The sequence below is a fragment of the Marmota monax genome, unplaced genomic scaffold, assembly GCF_021218885.2.
Source record: "Marmota monax isolate L192 unplaced genomic scaffold, Marmota_monax_Labrador192_F-V1.1 WCK01_AAM20220418_F8-fsc00424, whole genome shotgun sequence".
NCBI lineage: Eukaryota > Metazoa > Chordata > Mammalia > Rodentia > Sciuridae > Marmota > Marmota monax.
The window spans coordinates 396,741-416,622 of NW_026695015.1; the positions used below are offsets into that span (position 1 = coordinate 396,741).

Consider the following 19,882-nt stretch of genomic DNA (forward strand, 5'->3'; position numbering starts at 1 on the left):
TCCTGCTGCAGTCTGAATCCTGTGCTTTTCTGGAAAGGGCTAAACTCATCACTTAACATGAAGTGGGGCCAATCTACAGAGCTTCCCCCTTCCAGAGCCAGAACAACATCTAGTGCTAGGAAATCTAACAGTTATGGATCAAAAAGAAGTCTTTGCAAGAACATTTCTATAGATCAGGGTCTGTACCAATTCTTGTGGGAGGATTTAATTAGCCTTTCTAGCAACTCAGTCTTATAAACATAAATAACATACAGCTGAATATATTGTTTCCACCTCTAAACATAGAGTGGGGGACCATAGAATTACTTTGTGGATTAAGTGAGGAAGAGAGACTCCTTAATAAAATTGCTTAAATGCTACTTTGTACCATAATGAACACACAACAAAATGACTGTTTCCTGGCTTCTCCCTGCTATCCTTTCCCCTCCTCTTGTCTTCCCTCTTTTCCTCCATCTATCCCTCTTTCTTTGTCTATAATTAAAGGGGTTATTTTAACCTTTATTTAAATATAAAATTGACAGAAGAAAAACCTAATTTGCTTGTGTGAATGCTAAGATTCTCCATGATTTTCCTTTACCATCACTATTTTTCAAGTATTTTTATAAAGAAACATGTCAAGGGCTGGGGATGTGGCTCAAGTGGTAACGCGCTCGCCTGACATGCACGGGGCGCTGGGTTCGATCCTCAGCATCACATAAAAATAAAATAAAGACGTTGTGTCCACTGAAAACTAAAATAAATAAATATTAAAAAATTCTCTCTCTTTTTTTAAAAAAAAGAAACTTGTCAAGTTCAATATTTAGAAAAAAATTTTCATTGTTAGTAAAAAACTGAATACAACTATATAAACTGCATTTATTATAATTTTAAATTAAATATTTTAAAGATCCAAAGGGGTAACTTGGTAGGGATAGAATGTTTTGTGATAAGAAGTTATGGGGTAAAGTGGTTCAGCAGATTCAGAAACTCAATTTTAGTGCTTTCCACTGAGGCAAATATAAAAGTTCTCTTTGTTTTCAGTTGTCGCTCTTTTCATCCCACAGATCTTGGCATCTTTGTGGGAGAGAAGGGAGGATTTCTGTGCTGCACCCCCTTTTCCATAACTCTTTGCTCTCCATTTCATTTCACTCCTTCCAGAATTTCATTCAGAATAAAATTTTATTGGAGCAAATTGTAAAAGGACAGAGTGAGCTGCATTACTTAGTCATGCACACATTCTCCCCCTAACAACTCTAAGCTAGCATTACATAATCTCTTTTAACCTACTTCCCCTCTCCCAGGCTGGAGGCCAGGATTGTAAAGGCTTGTGAGTGGGTTGCGAAAGTGGTGATGGGAGGCAAATGGTTTGGCTAACCTTTCAACCCCACCAGTAAGCACAATTAAAGAAAGAGCAGCAAAGGGGTCTCACAAGATGATTTGCATCCCCCACAGTAGCCTCAAGTAGGGTCATGACAACACTTCTCCATCTGAGAAGTCCTCTATTCTTAACTATAACAGGGTCATTACCATCTGAACTTCCATCATGCCCACTGAAAAGTAGATGTAAGCAAAATAAACTGAACAGTGATAGCGGTTACTCCATTGCTATTTTTCTCTTTCTCCAAAGAGAAGGCTTTTTTTTTCTGTTTTATTTCCTGTTACTTTTCATATAGTTGAGGGTTTTTCAGTTTTAAAAGGACACAAATGAAAATGTCATACACAGCTGGTACTGCCAATCTCACAATTCCTAGAAAAACGTCATTTGGCCTGAAGAGGTTTTGCTTCTGATTGACTTTGAGGGGTTAAGAATCCCTATGCTTATATCTATCAGAGTAAAGTACCATTTGCCTCCAAAATTCTGTAGCCCTCTCTCCAGGCTATTGTCAATCATTTGTATCATTTTAACTAATTAATTGATTGCATTTTCCCCACTATTCATTAGTAAATGCATATATCTAGAGACCACCCTGATTTGATTTTGTTAGAGGGCAAAAAAAATTTTTTTTTTTACCATTTATTGTTATTTCAGCACATTCTTCATGTTCCAACAAGGTCAAAGACAATCACATGCAATTCCAAACAAATTATTTTTGCTTTCTCATTTAATTACCATTTTCTTCCATACTTTCTCTCCAATTATTTACTCATCTAGAAAACATCCAAGTTATAGGCACAGCAGTTTTACTTTTCTTAACTTAGAAGCTTTGATAAAAACTTCTGATGTGGATAAACAAATGTCTAAAATAAATTATCTCAAACAGAAGATATTGTGGTAAAATTTCCTCCTAACATAGGTTAAGCTACTAGGAAAGTCTCAGATTGCGGAAACACATCCTGTAGTACGTGCACCATTGTCTTGGATAAAACATTTATTTATTTTTCATTGCAACTTTCAAATACCAGTCATCTCAAGGGTTGTGAATTTTAATTAGCAAATACTGAAAAACTTTCATTCTAACAAAAATTGCATCCTTAGAAGTATAGCTAATGAAAATCCCATGGTGGGCAAAGTGCTTTTTGAACAACTGAGAAGCAGTGTTTGAGAAACACAGCCTCAGAAAGCGGATGGCACTGTCAGTTCAGACTTGGGGAATCCACCACAGCAGCTGAAAGGCCTCTTTCCCAGAGTCAGTACAATCCGTTATGCACCCCGCCCACTGTTCTTCAACCCAGACATAGACACCAGTACAGGCAGATGTTGAAATCACACTGCACTTAAAAAAGATGCATAGCTTAAAATGTGTCAGCAGCAGCCTTCTGTGTTTTGCATAATTAACCACTTGCTTTCGAATTTGCCAGAAAGAAACATACCTTTTTGCCCTGGGGGGCAATCCTACAGCAGCTGGGCCATGGTCAATCTAGTTATGGAAGGAAGCAGAGTGGAGGGCTAGTTGTCTAAAGAGCAAAGTCTTAGCTCGGGGAATCTTGATTCTTTACAAGAAAAGGACATGCAGCCTGAGTCCAACCATTCTGCAGAGCAGTACTGAAAAGTCCCTTTGAATCCTTCATCACTTTCACAAGTCAAAGAGCCGCTCAGCTCGCTGTCACTGCAGCAGCTGAGACTACTGTGACGTCAGTTACTTGGAGGCGGCCTTCAAGCCACTGCTTCCAACCAGAGCTCTGTAACTTTAGAGCAGCTTGTACTCTGGGTAAACAACTCCAGGTCCAGGACATTTTTAACTTTTATAATGGAGCCCAGTATTTTCAAACTTGCCAAAAAACTGGTTGTTAACATCACACGACGACAACAGCCAATTTTAGATTTGTTTTATTAGGAAAGTAAACTCATTTCTTATGGGCAAGAAGTATCTCTCTCCTTGCTTCTTTCTCCTTCTCAGCTAAAGCAAGGATGTACTCTGTAGTGCCATTACAAGTTTGTGCACAGATGTGGCAGAACTCGTAGTGATTATATATTACATTACTCACACACACCACAGACACAGAATAAAATCATGTGTGGTGAATGTGGGGTGTGTGTGCATATATAATATCAAAAAGTTTGTAAAAACTTTAAAAACATCTTTCAATAAAATAGGACATATGTAAAGACCAGCCTCATAGCTCCTTTTGATTCTTTGATAGTATGTTGTATATATCTATAATAATAGTGATGTCTTTACATTACAGGGAATTCAAGTCCATGGGAGAGAATACTAGTTACAGGAGTGAAAGAAAAACAACAGTAAGATACCCATGTAGTATTTTCAGTTGGGATGTGCTGCAGACCAAATGGGGGGGGGGGGAAAGTAGCCCAAGCATATGAAAAAGCTCCCTAAACATGATTAAATTGGCTTATTGTGGAAATGCTAGGAAACTTACTTTCTTTCAGCAATATTTCTAGTGTGTATTTGTGTGTACAGGGGGTTGTACATAAGTGTATATGGTGATGTGTGGTTTAATTTTGTCAAAAGAGTCTCTAGAGTAATTTTGTGTCTAATTTAGCAAATAAGTTAAAGTTTGAATAATAAGATCTTGACCCAAGGTGAAGAGCTTACTGATATGGTCCTTAAATCATTATATGTTCATTTTCACATTATTTTTGCCTACTTCTAGATTCTATTTCATAGATAACTAAAGCATTTAACAATAGTAACTTGTTCATGGTAGGATTTTAATGTATGTAGGAGAACTGAAAGAAACTCTGGTTTCATAATCTCGATAGGAAAAACATCAATTATATAATAGTAATTATTCATTGAGAGGCAGCTTTCTGCAAGGCTCTGAACTGAGTACTTCAAATAAACCCTTATTTTACTTCACCCTCTTTTGTGGGGGGAGGGTACCAGGGGCACTCAATCACTGAGTCACATCCCCAGCTCTATTTTTGTATTTTTCATTTAGAGACAGGATCTCACTGAGTTTCTTAGCACCTATATGTTGCTGAGGCTGGCTTTGAACTCATGATCTTCCCTTCACCACCATCACGCCGGGCTTAATTCACCCTTTTAACAACAATGCATGTTGTTGTTATTCTAAACTTATAATAGTGGCTTAGAGGTGTAATAAGTTCACAGAAACACTCCATGTGGAGAAGGGCTTGGAACTGGTTTTCCTAATTGAAGGCACTAGAATTTTGTCATAGAGATCTAGGTTTCAATTTTATGATCATCAATTACCTTATCTTGGAGCCTCTATTTCTTGTTTAAATGTATCATTACATGTACTTCATGAGACTGTAAGACTATGAGGGAATACACATAGTATCAGGCACACAATAAATGTTACCTATTGTCTTCCCCCTTTCTTATGAAAATAGAAATTCAGAAGAGTAAAGGAAGAGGCTACTCAAAAGCATTATTACAGAATCATCACATCACATTGTTTCTTCATTCTTTTCCATTTCAGATAATTTAATTCCTATATGGTTTTTGTAAATCAAATTAAAACTCTTTCCCGAGTCCTATCAGAAAATTATAGGAGAAATTACACTGGACCATACTTCAAACTGTCACTCAACAGTACCTATTTCAATAACACTTTTACTGGGTGTCCTGGTAACTGTTAATCAGTTTTTTTGTCTTAGGAAAGCTGATCTTAAATTGTACCTCAAATCAAAAACTAGTAAAAGATTTTAAAAAGATTTCAATCCAAGTTTACTACTTTTTCTAGTATTTACTAAATCTTTCTGTTGAATACATACGTATGTGTGCACACATACACACACACACCACACACACACACACACACACACACACAATTTCCATGCTGTTTCATACCAAAAGACTTGGGTAAATCAATTAGATGTTAGGATACAAAGATAACAAATATTTTCAAACATTTCCATAAAAACGTTTAAGAAAACTTGGTTTTAAGAAAAGTTCCTACAGTTGTGTATATAAAATAAATGGATTTAAAAGACTGTCAGTAAAAGTCAGATATCTCAAGTTGCCTGAAATTTCCATGCAGGTGTCAGATGGCTGAAAACTTCTATGGGAAAAAAGCAATTTGTTGCATAATTCAGGTTATTTCTTAGCCATTTGAATATTTCAATCTTCAACCATAAAATTCACCCTAATTACTGCTGTTATGATCTGGAAAGAATTACAACGTTTACACCTGCTGACATACTAATCTGCTTTCAGTGTATAACAGATATGTAAAGAAATGTATATAACAATGCTTAATGAAAAATAAATGTAGAAAGACAAGCTGCCATCAAGATATCATAAGGAAAATTCTAAAAAGGGTTTAAAAACTATATTATATATTATATTGTATTATGTTACATATGAGCAACTTGGAGAGGGTGAAAGAGGTTATACTCACTGCGTAAGTGTCACTAGCAGGTGTTTCCAGACTTATAGAAGTTTAGAGCCAGAAAGAGCCTCTGAAATCATCTAGCTAACCTTCTCATTTTACAGCTGAGGGAAGAGGCCCTGATGTTAAGTCATCTGCTCAAGGTCACAAAGCCATTCACTGGGGATGCCAAGAATAGAATCCAGGTCTTCTCATTCCTGTTGGAGTGTCTTAAGTTTAGAATTCCAAGCAGTTCCAGAAAAGGGAATCCAACCCAGGGATAAAGGGTGTTGATGTGAGAGAAGAATGAGAGATTGATTTTTGGATTTTTCAAATTTTAAATTCAGTTTTCTTTTATGTCCAGATGCGAGACATGATATTCTATCTTTCAGGTATGACATAAGAGTCATAAAGCAAAATATTTATTTTGTTAACTATTTAAAGAAGCTTGTGTCCTTAGCGAATATAAAATACTGAGCCCAAATACAAAGACAGGAGTTTTTTTTTTTTTTTTTTTTACTAATTACTAAGCTATTTTAACTTTTACTAGTCATTTTAACTTAGTAATTCAAAAAAATCTGGGGATAAACAAAGCAGTGTGGCCTTGAGCATGCCTGTACATATTTAATCTATAGTTTTCTGTTCATAGGATGATCCTGAAGCATTGGAAAGCAGTTATTTAACCTCTTAATGCTACAAACTTGGTTATTCTGAGATTGGATGGATTTTGACTTATTACTTAGATAGCTTTTTAGTTGATTTTTCCTTTATCCTTAAACATATTTAATAGTTAAAGGGTGTGGTATTTATATTTTCATTAAGAAGGAGATGAAAAAGATATTAAAATTACTTTTTAAAAACAAAACTAATCCTTACTCATCTTAGACACTATTAGATGACATATTTTAAGTAAATCAATCCTTCTAGAATAATATCTACCCTTTGCAATTTTTAAAGTACTTGTTTTAGTCAGCTTTTTCTTTATTATGATCAAAAGATCTAACAAGAACAATTAGTGGAGGAAAAGTTCATTTGGGACTCTTTCTTTCAGAGGTCTTACTCCATAGACAGCTGACTTCATAGCTCTGGGGCCCAGAGGAGACAGAATGACAAGGGGCATGGTGGAGGAAAGTGGCTGAGGACATGGCAATAAGAAGCAAAGAGAGGACTCTGCCCATCAGTAATGAAATATAAATCCTGAAAGGCACACCCCTAAGGACCTCCTTCCTCCAGCTTCACCCTATTTGCCCACAGTTATCACCCAGTTAATCCCTCTCAGTGGATTAATGCACTGGTTAGGCTAAAGCTCTCATAACCCAATCACTCCATCTCTAAGCTTTCTTCCGTTGTCTCACACAGGAGCTTTGGGGGGACACCTCCTATCTAAACCCCAACAGCACTTTGAGATACAGAATTTCAGTTGTTTAGCAGAATTCTTGAATCTTAAACAATCTTTAATTCCTAAGGAAAAGTCTTGGGTATTTGAATCACATTCCCTTTAACAAATACTTGTGAGCACCAACTCTGTGCCAGGTTAGACCATGAGGATTTGAAGAATAAGACAAATCCTTGTCCTCAAAAATCTTGGTCAACTCTAAAGGTGACCTAAAATGAAAGCACAGCTGCATTCTAAACAGCCTACTACCTTGAAATAAATACGCAAACTTGGAGAGCCTTTCTCAGTGGTTCCTAGATCATTCCACCAAGGGGATGACAGTTTAGCTTTCCTCTGATCCCCAGCTGCATGCTGCCCTCCCTCAGAGATTTATATTTAAAGAAATACCCAAGTTGGAACTTCCCCCACTGTGAACTTTTTGAACCAAACCATCCAGTGGCAAGGTCCAAACTTTTGAATTTTTTCCTTCCAAATCTGGTCTGTTTTTTTTTTTTTTTTTTTTTTTTGAGTTCCAGAATGGCAGTTTTAATTATGTGTGAATAAAATAAGTATAATTTTTATACTTCCAAGTCTTTGTTTTTGGATATAAAATTATGACGGTAACACCCAGAGTGTTTATTATCCTTGGAAGTTGCATATTTGGATTATTGTGTTTCAGCTAATGTTCTGTTTTCCAATTACTGGATGTTTTCCCCAAGAATCATGCATGCTGGCTCCTTCTATTCTGAGGGCTGGTGACATGTCAACGGATACTTTAGCCAAACAGATTTGTCATGGGGCTTATATATAGGCATTTCCAGATGACAGAAAAATTCGAAAGAAACAGTTTTGAACTATCTGTTCTTTTTAAGGACTTGCTCAAATTCTGAACAAAACAATAACATATTTGAGAAATGTGGGTTATTTAAAACTAGAGACAGACCTTGCTTACATTTTTCAAATTTATTTTTTTAACCTCTCATTAAATTATTTACAGATTCATGACTTGGGAGATGTTGATGACAATAAAATCAAACTAATAAAGGGACTCTTCTAAGGTTATCTCTTATTTAGTGACCAGAAAAGAACTTAGGGAATGCCTCTCAACCACAAGAGGGCCACCCTGAGTCACTTCTCTCTGCTAGAAAGTTCCAGCAATAAAGCATGGTTAAGAGAAGCCATTTAGTGAGTGTGATTTGAAGAGGATAGGAATTAATCGACAGAGAGTGATTAGCTCACCTATGTCTTATATTGGAAATGTTAGTTATCACTACTGGATGATAACATTACATTTCCAGTAATTATCCACTAAAATGCTAGTGATAGAAGGAATTGCTGGCTAGTCACACCCCAGCATAGAAAAGAATAGGTAGCACATAGAAGAAATGAGTCAATATAAGTAAGCTTTGAGTGGAGCTTGATCAGGTTTTCTGTTTCATTTATGGAACATGGAGTTGGGAATAGGAGGAAAGATCCAAATGGGGAGACAACATGAGTGGGTGCTAGATTTCAAGCTCTTGGTGCTCAGGTGAAAAATGTGGCATCATTTGTGAGAAAGCTACAAAAACGTTTTAGGAGGTGGGTACAGAAAGGGAGGCCAAGAATCATACTTCAGTGTAGCCTAAGGTTCCTCCTCAATCAGAGGGTTTCTGCAAAGTAAGCCAGACTCATTCCCTCATGGCCAAGGTTTCTCAGTAAGTCCGCATGAGCCTGCAATCATAATACCTTGAATGGGCAGTTTTCCCATGAGCATCACAAAAATTCATAAAGGACAAGGGAACAGAACAGAGTGCAAAATGATGGTATCAAGCAATGGGACAGATATTCAAGGGCAAGAAATAAACAGTAGGTACTTAGCATAGCCCCCAAATGGGTGTGCCTGGCTCTTTCTATATTCTGCTGTTGTTGATGTCATGAACATAATTGGCATAAAAATATTCCCACAAACTTTCTTTTTCTTATGCAACTATTTGGAATCCATTTACTTTATAAACTTATCAGCAACTTCAAACAAATAGCTACTTCTAGATCAACAGTATTCCTTCTAAAGTGAGTATAATCAGAGACATTAGTTGCCCCTCCTGGAGAGTTTTCTCACCTTTAGATTCATGAAGTCCAAGGCTGGGTCCAAGATCCCCACTCTCCTTCAACTACTTCCTTTGGGTTTTGTCCCAGCGGTTTCTTCCACTAGGAGCCCCAGTAGATAAGCATGCTATTTTAGGTAAAGATGTTAGGATTCTTAGGGGCCACCTCAACTTCAGAATAAATTAATTTTGGTAATTTTACATGTTGAAACTCCCCCTCTGAAGTTCTAAATGATGGATATAGGCCCACACATTTTCTATTTAAAATGTTTATCTCTCTTTGGTTTGTCTAGGAGTTAATGATAAAGAAAAGATATGAAAGAGAAAGAATATAAACAAACAAGACAACAAAACACTGCAGACATTCGTGAAAAAGAAGGGAATTATAAATTATAAACTAAACTGAATTTTCTGACTTTAGGAAATAAAAGTCAGTATAAACTCTTTTAATTTTTTATAAAGCTCTTAAATTCTCTTCCAGGCAGGTAACCACACAGGCCTCTGTCTTCCCCTTATACTCTTTTTAGGTTTGAATACATAAGTTAAAGCAAGCACTTATGACATTAACTTAGCTAAATTTAAAGGTACAAGATGTTGGACATCTTACAAAGGAAAGATGTTTTTCAGTCTTCGATATCATGTATGCATCTCATTTGTCAACACAGACAATATGGGCAGCTCAACTCTAAACATTCACAGGAGGGTACAGAAAATAAACACAAAAAGCTCATTTTTTTGATTCAATAATTTCCAGAGCTCCATCTCTGAAGAATTCAAGATATTAAAACTCTTCGAATAGTCAAGAAATTAGCATTTCTAAATAATTTGGAGTACTTTACCACTGTGTTAAATAGTAGGTGTTCTTTAGGACAATACAGTCTGGTTGAACAGTGAGTTGTGTGAGGTGGGTTTTCTGGGGGCATATCCTTATTCATAAAGAGGTATTACATTTGCTGCTCATATTCTTTGTTCAAGTGAGCGATAGCAGTACTTTACTCAAAAGGTATTCCTTGAAGTGTCTACAAAATTATCCACATTTTCACTAGGACAGCACAGGTTAGAACTGCCAGTGAATAAAGAAAACACACCTTGAAGCAGAGAAAGTATGGGCAAAATGTACTAATTAATGAAGTTAACAGAAAGCAGCTTTAGAGACTTCGATTTTTGCATACTTTCAGAATGGCCAATGTGAAAAACAAGCGCCACTGCTTCTCCCTCTTCCAATACAGCAATACAAAATTACAGTTTTAGAAGCATTTGGGATGTTACCACACTTCTTACAATAATTACAGAGATTTTGCTACCATGCCCAGACTATAAACCATTCTTACCGAGTTCCCCCTGAAATTTCACTTTTAGGTTGCTGAGAATAACAGGATACATCATTCATGAAATGTTTAGTTTCATTCATCAAAATGTATGTGAAATCACTTCATTTACCAAAAACCAAATCAAAATTGCAAACAGAATTGAAACTATTTTTCATTAGACCTAAGTGGTATACAACTAGAATTTAAGCAGTTATGTCTTCATGGATAATGTTTTTGAATGGTACCAAACCCCATTAGTCCTAATATTCAATAGCTAATTAATTAAAAAGTTAATTTTTCTCACATCCTAATACAATCTACCACAACTTTCTGTTTAACCTCTACATTCAATTAAGGTATCTGACCCAAAGCACAGCTCTACCAGAAAAGATTGGGCTGTCAGCAGATGAGAATGTAGCTACAAATACTGCACAGATATTTGGACTTAAGGCTAAGCTACCAAGTTGATATTCCAAACTTTGCTGGCATCTGATTAAATAACCATTTCTCATCCTACCATCCAAATTAAAGTGAAGAATGGGGGGAACACAGGCCAATACACATTCCATGCTCAGCACTGAATTTTCCTTTGTTTTATGAGTTTTGAGTCATTTTACGCTTAAAAATAGCCAATTGAATTCCTTTTTTCTTAAATCTAGGCCAAATTAACAAAGACACTCCTTTCTAGGCCCAAGAATGTGCCACACAAGGGAATTTTCTACAATAAGTTTGCTTACTTGAGTTTATTTTCAGTGGGATGCTTAAATATCTCAGCTTTAAAAGTGTAAATAACATATCCCCTTTCTCAATAAATGGGGGACACCTTTTTTTTTTTTTTTTTTATGAACAGAGAAGTGTTTTTTCAGCACTAGCTTAATACAACAAAGATAATGCAAGCTACAGCCTCAGAGGGGAGGGGAAGCAGATGCTGGGGACTCTCTTTCAGAGATCTTTGTTAACTACCCAAGTCTAGCTTCTGTGGTATAAGAGAGAGAGGTGCACCCTAGATATTGGGTGCCCATAGAAGAGCTCACAATTACAGGAAGAAGATAGCCAGGGAAAAGGTCACTGGCCCCCTGCATGTTCTTTGAGATATAGATAGGTCTGTATGCCCTGATCCTGGATGCATTTAGTCTGAGGGATGTATGTATGTACACTTAAACACAACTGGAAAGCTGGCTGTGCAGTGGGTGGGGCAGAGTTTGAAAAGAGCTATTCTAGAAATCAACAGAATAGTAAAGCTTCCTCACTTAAATCAGAGGACATGGCAGAGGGATCACAAAAGCAGAATTTGTGAACAGTCAAGTTAGTTCTGTTTTAGCCTACTTTCCCCTAACCAGTATCTTATAAGGGTTCTATACATTCAAGGTATGGATGGGGTTCAAGATTCTCATGAAATTCTTCTATAAAATCAACGCCTTAGGAATTCATAAGTAAAATTAACACTCTTGTTGTCACAATGATCATAGTTACTAAAAATGAAATCTAAAGATGAGTGTGGTGTTTTTCTTTTTTTAATATTTATTTTTTAGAAGTAGTTGAACACAATACCTTTATTTTATTTATTTTTGTGTGGTGCTGAGGATTGAACCCAGCTCTTCACACATGCTAGACAGGGGCCCTACCGCTAAGCCACAACCCCAGCCCTGAGCCTGGTGTTTTTCATTAGCTCAGATACCTCTCTTTCCTTATTCAGGTCACAAGTTATTACTGAGGTATTTGTACCACCCTTGTATATATTTTCAGTGTCCTCTAGGAAGGCCTAGGGAGTTTATTATAATGGAATATTAGATCATCATGGGTCACCATGAGGACTTAATTCAGTTTGCACATATGCTTATATCTCTGAAGGAACATGACCCTGCACTCACACTCTTCATCTTAGTTCTCCTTTCTGTTACATATGATTACTATTTGTATACTTTGATTTTGTTGGATTCAGACTCTACTGAATGACTGGAACTTTAAGATCTACTCCAACCTAGACAACTGATAATCCTGTATCCTAGTATCACATTATTGTAACCTTAGTTATGGCCACATAGAATGTGTATACATATTTTAGATAACTCAAATGTCTAAAGCAGTGGTTCTAGGAAATTTTTTTAAAAATACAAAAGCCTAGATTTATACATTCAGTTTTAATTATCATGGGGTTGGTCCCCAATTCTAAATGCATCCCAGGAACTCTGATGTGCAGCTAGGATTGAAAACTATTTTGTGTACATTTAAGTCTTGTTTCTTTGATAAAAGAATCTAAAATCCCAAAGCCAAAAATTTCTTAAAGCCACAGAAAGTAGTAAATTGTCAAGATGCTTCTAAAGTGAATAAGGGCATGGCACACCAGGTTTCCTATATAGCTGATGTTAGCAATGTGGGCAAAAGAATAACTTGTGATATGGAATTATAGGAAGCTTGAAGTTATGACCCTTTCCCTTTAAATTCTAGAGAATTTCAAGTCATTGTCACCACCTGCCACATTTCCATATATTTCAAAATTTTCCATAGGTAGCTGAGAACCACTACCTGCCTGGAGGTGTCTGGTTCTGAATGCCATAAACATTCCAGAAAAATTTCAGCCTCCAAATGTTTACTTTCTGTTCCTTTAATAGGTACCTGGAGAGTTATTAAAAAAACCCACCAGATTTTGGTTATTAAGGAGGTTATTATCCTTGAGATGCAACTATAAAAATTAAACACTTGAATATTAAGAGTTTAATCAAAATGAACTTATCTCATTTAATTTTTTTTAAACTCTTAGACCTTTGAATCTTTAGGATGAAAAGCCAGAAGTATGAATTGTTAGGTTCCAACTGTTGGTTAACCACTCTTCAATTCCAATCTTTCTTTTTCATACCCCCCAAAATCAAACCAAACCAAACCTAAACTAAAATAAAACACAAAGCAAAAAAAAAAAAAAAAATCCTCTAAACTAAGACAAATGGTATGGAAAGTAGAATAGGTATTTTAAATTGAACTTTCAGACAGTTGTTGGTTTTTAAAAAAGTTAACATTGAAAGGGAAATGGATCTGTAGGGGGATGAGGCTATAAATGAAATCACAGTCTTTTATAAGTTAAATTCCTGGGATTCAAATATTCATTACCAGTATCCTGTGGTAGAGCAAAGTTTTTCCATACATTATTCTCTTTGTGGATGCCAAGACTCTTCACTTTATCATAGATTTTCACATCCACTAACCACCCATGAGTATTTACATGTATATATCTTCAACTAGTGCTGGAATTTCTGAATCTTGAGTGGCACTGGTGCATTCCAGGTTTCCACTGGGTAAGCTACCAAAAAGATGGACCAAATAGGAACTTGGGGTACACACAGTGTACCAGTCTACTTCAGGTATGGGGAGACAGGGGGATACTCAGGTTCCCCAAAGTAAGTTTATATCTAGAGAGCAACTCCCACTGGAACTATGCTTCTGGCCTTGAATTATGGTTTAATGGAATTCTAGAGAAAGTATTTTTTTCCGTGCTTGAAATATTTCACATACCATATTTCTACTCTGAAGGCAGTTCTATGTGGCAATCTGTTATAAAGGCTAGGACTCCAGAAAATAAGCTCAATTAGTAATATGTGGCTCCAGGTATAGTAAGTTAAGGCAGACACATTGGTTTGGTGAGAAGCTGATCAAATACAACAGGATGGGGAGAATTATTCTCTTCATGAACTAAGTCCTAAAACACCTTCATGCTTCCAAACACATCTCTCCAGACAGAACATGTCAGCTTTACAATGCATTAATTAGTTTCCATGAGGGTCACATTTTATTTATTCACCATATTTTTCACAGATATTTATTGCAGGTCAAAATTATCTTGTCATTCTGATGCAACTCACAATGTATTTTATTAACCTATAATTTATAGATGTGACTATAAAATCTAATAAATGATTATAAAACCTATAATTTATAGAAATTACTATAAAATCTATTATAAAGTACTTTATAAATCGGCATGATTTTTGGAACAAAATCCAACTTATGAATGTTCAGCTTTGAATTATCATGATAGTCAACTACTAAGAGATTATCTTGTCAATTACCTGTCAATAATTATCTGTACAAATATAAAGAGTACAAATCAAGATGTAAAAGAATGAAGCAAAAACTAAGATGACTGATACCCCCAAAAAAGTCAAATTTACTTTCTTACCTGAAATATTTTGTGTTTGGCCTTCTTGTTGAATTGGGAAGAGGTAAGATGAGCTGTGTCTTTTTACAGAAATAAGCAGTCTTCAGTGTTTTTACAGCATTGGTTACTACAGAAACTAGACTTCTTTTACTTCATGTCTTGAATGGTGAACAAAATAAAACAAACTGAAAATACTACAATGAATGGTAAATGATGAAAGATTTACAGTACAAAAAACAGTGTAAAAAGGAAGACAAGTTTAAATATTGTTGTGTAAGACAGCGATGAAAATAATACAAGAATGAGAATAAGTAAAATGATAGGCTGGAACATCTGGGAAGGTAAATGCAAAGACAAAGAGAAGAGTTAATTAATAATAATTTTTAAAACGTCCATTCATATTAACTAATTAAGTTATTCATTCAACTTAAAATAAGGAATTCTCCCATAAGCCTATATTTACAAAATCTAAAGTCTATAATTATACACAATGCTTTTTCTCGATTTACTTCTACTTTTTTCTAAGGATATAATGGGAAAAAAAATCACATGCTCACAATATTAAAAATCTACAACAAGGAAACTAAAAACCAAGTGTTTGATAAAATAAAAAGAAAAAAGTAAGCTTTAACTTTTCAAAATCCAACAAATTTCATCATAAAACATTTTTTTTTTCATGGCAAAGCACAGCAACATGCAAGATAAATAAGCAATGGGGTTGAAATTAGCTAGCTGCAACTAATAGGCAGTTAATCTCTGTCATGCTTATGTGCGTAAACTAATTTTTAAATATAAAATGTCTTGCGGTCTAAAAAGCCATGCATGCTGTTGTTCTTCCATGGGTTCTCCAGTGGATACAGGACACTGGGCTTGCCATAGGGGACAGCACTACCTTTTTTGTTTCACAAATTTTCTTTTATGTGGTTAACTTTGACAAAATGCATTGGTCTTTCAGTGGCCACCATACCTGGCCAAAGCAGCTCAGTCCAATTCATCCGGTGTGCCTCTACAAATCAGGATGGAGGAAAAATGCTGGTTTTCCCTGTTCTGGAATAGTTGTTACTATTTTTCTGAGTTAGTTTTGCCTTAAAGCTATGGTGTAATACAACCGTATTGCTCCTGGGATTCTCCATTATAGAACTGGCAATGATTGTCTCTAGAAATAATCATGTAATATCAACTTATAGTACAGGGGTGGCATCTATTTGTCCCTTTTGGTAGGTCTCTAGGCCAAGATGGGTCTCCTTACCACTGGTAGTTCTCCATCAATTGTTTTTGTTCAGAAACTTTTTTAAAAAGTCTTAAACTCAATTTGAATCTTGACTCAAAAACCTGAAATTGACATTTGAAGATTGCTATTGAGGATCTTCTTGTCACACAGTAAAGTAATATTGAAAAATGCTGACCTTCTAAAATAATATATATTAAAAATCCTTGAATCTTTACCCAAAAACTTGAGTGTGATGGTGTTAAAATTTCCCTTTAAATGAAACGGGAAAGAGTTACCAAGTGATTGGGATACAGAAATCTCAGGCCTGAATCAGGAGCACAGTGTGAAAAAAAAAAAAAAAAAAAGAACCCAGTGGGCCATCAAACCCATTAGGCTCTGAGCTAGGACTTCCCTAAGGTGGGGTCTGGTGTTCGGGCCGTGGAGACCACCCACGAGGGACCACAGCTCCAAGGGCCAGCCTTGCCATCGCCATGGCTCGCAATAGGCAGAACTGTACCTGACTCACGGATATGGGCTCCTCGGCGCCACGGTCGTCCGCGGACTTGGGCACCTCCAGGCGGTCGATGAAGGTCTGCAGCTCCTTGCGAAAGGCCTTCATCTGCGCGTTGATGCGATAGAGCAGCTCATGCTCCCGGATGCGGCTGCCGTCGTCCTCCTCATCCATCAGTCCGAACAGGTCCCCGTTGGTCACATAGATGCGCGCCTCGGTGATGATGGTGCTTGTGTCGGCGATGAGCCGGTCGATGGTCTTGCCCAGGCGTTCGGCCTCAGAACGGATGTCCTTCATCTGCTGCCTGTCGGAGAAGCTCTTGGGCCAGGGACCTGGCGCAGGGTAGAAGGAGCGGGTGGGCGTGAGGCAGCGGATGTTCCGCACCTCCTCCGAGTCGCTCTCGCCACCGATGGGCCCTTCCCGCTTGCGGTGCGGTGGCCGCGAGTCATCATCGCTCTCTTTCTTGCCCGCGTCGCTCTCAGCGTCGCTGTCGCGGGGGCTGCCACGGATGCCCAAGTGCGAGGCCAGGTCGTAGCGCTGCATGTTGGACATGAGCACGCGGTTCTCATACTGTAGCTGCATGACCTTGCCGCTGAGCTCGTTGATCTGCAGGCGTGCAGCCTTCAGCTCCTCCTGCAGGGCCTCCGTCTTGGCGCTGTCATGGTGTCGGGCACTGTCGTGGCTTCCAGACTTGTACTTGTACTTATTCAGTTCCGCAGTTATGCGCTTGTTCTGCTCTTCCAAGTCTGCCACGTTCCTCCGCAGCAGCTCCGTTTCGTCCTCCACCAGCTGCAGGTGCTGCCGCAGCTCAGAAAGGGATTCACTCTGTTCCCTCATGAGAGGGTTGGACGACCCATTGAAGTCATCGCCCCTGAGGTCGTCCAGTTCGGCCTTCAGGCCTCTGTTCTCCACCTCCAGTTCAACGATTTTCCTGCCCAGGATGTTAGCCTCTTCCTCCACCAACCTCAGCCTAAGCTTGAGCTCCGCCTCCCTGGTACTAGGAGGACCCCCAGCTTCTCCTTTGGGCAGGGGACTGTCCAGATCTCCATAAAATGATCTGTACTTCTGCAGCTCATGTTCGAATCTGTCCTTTTCTTTATCGATCTTGGCCATTTTCTTTCTCATCAAAGCAGCTTCTTCTTTAACGAACTGCAGCTGGCATTTCAGATCTTCATTGTCCTCCTCATTTAGGGAAAAGAGGGAAAAGGATAAAAGATCATTTTTATGTAAATTAAAAAAAAAACAAGAAAGGACACCTGCAAAAACAATTTTTTTTTTTTTTGTAAATAAGATTTAATGGCACACAGAAGTAGATGCTGTGTGTTTTCTCCAAACCATTTACATTCTTTGTCCAGGGAAAGATTAGGATACTATTATATCCTAGAAACACAAGAAAAGGAATATAAAACAGAACAAAACAAAAAGCTGATCATCACTATTTGGAGATCATTATGTTGTAATTGCACACAATTGTTTGGTGGTCATTTAAGAATGTTCTTTTTGTTTATTTTTTTATATGGCTGGATTTCCTTAACTGCAATAAATATGAAACCTATTTACTCTAAAGAACATGGTTAGTATGCACCTACTCACTGGCATTTATCAGGAAACTACTTTGATTCAGATGCTGTAAAGTTCTTTACAAATAAGACCAATTTTAATACTCAAAATAAATTTCTTAGGTAGGCATTAAGATTCCTGGTTTAAAGATGTCTAGGGAGTTGTTCAAGGTTAAACAGCTAACAAGTGGGAAAGAAGATGAATTTTGAGTTCAGTTGTCTGAAATTAGGGGTCATGATCACTCTGCCTTGCAGAAAACAATCTTTCCACCATCGTGATTTAAAGAATTATTTTAAAGTCAACTTTAGGGAAAAGTCTGACACCCGAAAGGTCCCTCCAAGGAGAATAGTGATGACCATTTACACCATTTTTAAAATAGGGTGCACTGCCACCAGTGTGAAATGGATAGAGTTGGTTCTACCTGTTGAAAGGATAATGCACTAGACCCTGTATAAAGTCCTCTTACACTTTCTTATGACAACTATCAAAGCCTCGTGATTTAACTAAATTGAATAGTACTAAAGTAGAAATGGAAATCCACTTTTTCTGAGAGTTTTTACAGAAGTGCATTATTATATATAAAAATGTTTCCCAAGGTTAATTGCCCCCCAATTCTTCTAAATATGTACTCTGGGCTGTTTAACTTCTGTGGGCTTTGGTTTCCTTATTTTATACATTTTATTTATTTATTTACTTATTTATTTGCAATGTTGGGGATCAAACCCAAGGTCTTGTGCATGCTAGGCAAGCGCTCTACCACTGAGCCATCCCTCAGTCCTCCTCATTTTAAAGTGGGAATAAAAATGCCTTCCTTACCAAGCACTCAGACGCCCCTGTGTTTGAGCTGCATTCTGGTAAAGAACTAGGGGAAGATGAGGAGAAAAACGAGCTGCTTTCAGAGATGCTCAGTAAGTATGGCCCAGAGTCTTTGAGATGGAAGAGATGGTGAACAGGGCACAGGCCTCCCATCGTCCTATCTGCTAATGGGAGTGTAAAGTGCTAGGAGCTGCTGATCTGAAAGCCTGAACACCACATTCCTTCTGTCACTAAATCTCCATGTCTGCCCCTTGTATAGAGGAATCCTAAGCCAGCAGAATATAAGTTAATAAGCGTAAGCACAGTCTGTATTCAGGCTGATTAAAAAACACATATTCCTTGCACTGCACATGCTGCCTCTAGAAAAGAAGCACAAAAGAAAAATAGGATGAGGGGGCAAAATTAAAGAAAGCAGATGTATTGGTTTGTCTACTTTCCTTTATAAGGGGTTTAGGGGAAAGGATGGATGCACAGAAGAGGTGATGAAAGAAAATCACCAGGGCATAGAAGAGGAAAAGAGGGTAAGCCACATAGAGCTTTGAAAAGAATCCATTTCAAAGGGGAGAGAATCTGTAAGAGACTGCCTTGAGATCAAGGACACATAACCAAGGTTAAGATCACATCAGCAGAGAAACCAATGGGAACTCTGAAGTTCTGAACTTGGGTATCCTTAAGAAGACAGGAGGGAGCTGGGCATGTGGTGCATACCTGTAATTCCAGAGACTCAAGAGCTGAGGCAGGAGCATCTCAAGTTTGAGGCTAGTCTCAGCAACTTATCGAGACCCTATCTCAAAGTGAAAAACAAAAAGGGTTGGGGATGTAGTTCAGTGGTAAAGCATCTCCTGGGTTCAATCCCCAGTACTGGGGGGGGGATAGAAAGAGAGAAAAGGTGTGAGAGAGAGGTGGGGGGAGGGAGAGAGGAGAGCAGAGTAAAAGAGGAAAAGGGAAAATAATATATATGTAATGGTCATGCTTTAAAAAATGGATCAGATCAACTTTTACAATACCACTTTAAAGTTCTCTAATGAGAAAACACGTTGTAATTTTTTTTAAAAAAATACAGACATTAGTGTTATATATCCTAACTTACATGTTTAAAGTCAATATCTAGCTAAGTGTTTTTGGAACCATAATGTCACTTCTGTCCCAAA

The 19,882-nt window shown here is 37.5% G+C and overlaps 2 protein-coding genes across 5 annotated transcripts in view; both read right to left on the minus strand.

Moving 5' to 3' along the window:
• Kiaa0408 (KIAA0408 ortholog) overlaps nucleotides 1-14,849 on the minus strand; it is a 32,282-nt gene extending 17,433 nt beyond the window's left edge. Inside the window, exon 1 of one of the 2 annotated variants that reach the window (XM_046427593.2) lies at nucleotides 14,656-14,849. The gene's annotated coding sequence lies outside the window, so the exon portion shown is untranslated. Of the gene's footprint in view, nucleotides 1-2,790; nucleotides 3,112-14,655 lie in introns of those variants that run through there. The other variant, XM_046427594.2, reaches the window with a different exon arrangement.
• Nucleotides 14,831-19,882, minus strand: part of Soga3 (SOGA family member 3) — a 38,266-nt gene continuing 33,214 nt past the window's right edge. For 2 of the 3 annotated variants that reach the window (XM_058573689.1, XM_046427590.2), the window contains 2 exons: nucleotides 16,362-17,537; nucleotides 14,831-14,967 (listed from right to left, as the gene is read on the minus strand). In XM_058573689.1, coding sequence (XP_058429672.1) covers nucleotides 14,857-14,967; nucleotides 16,362-17,537 — 1,287 coding nt within the window. In that variant the 3' untranslated portion in view covers nucleotides 14,831-14,856. The remainder of the gene's footprint in view (nucleotides 14,968-16,361; nucleotides 17,538-19,882) is intronic. The other variant, XM_046427591.2, reaches the window with a different exon arrangement.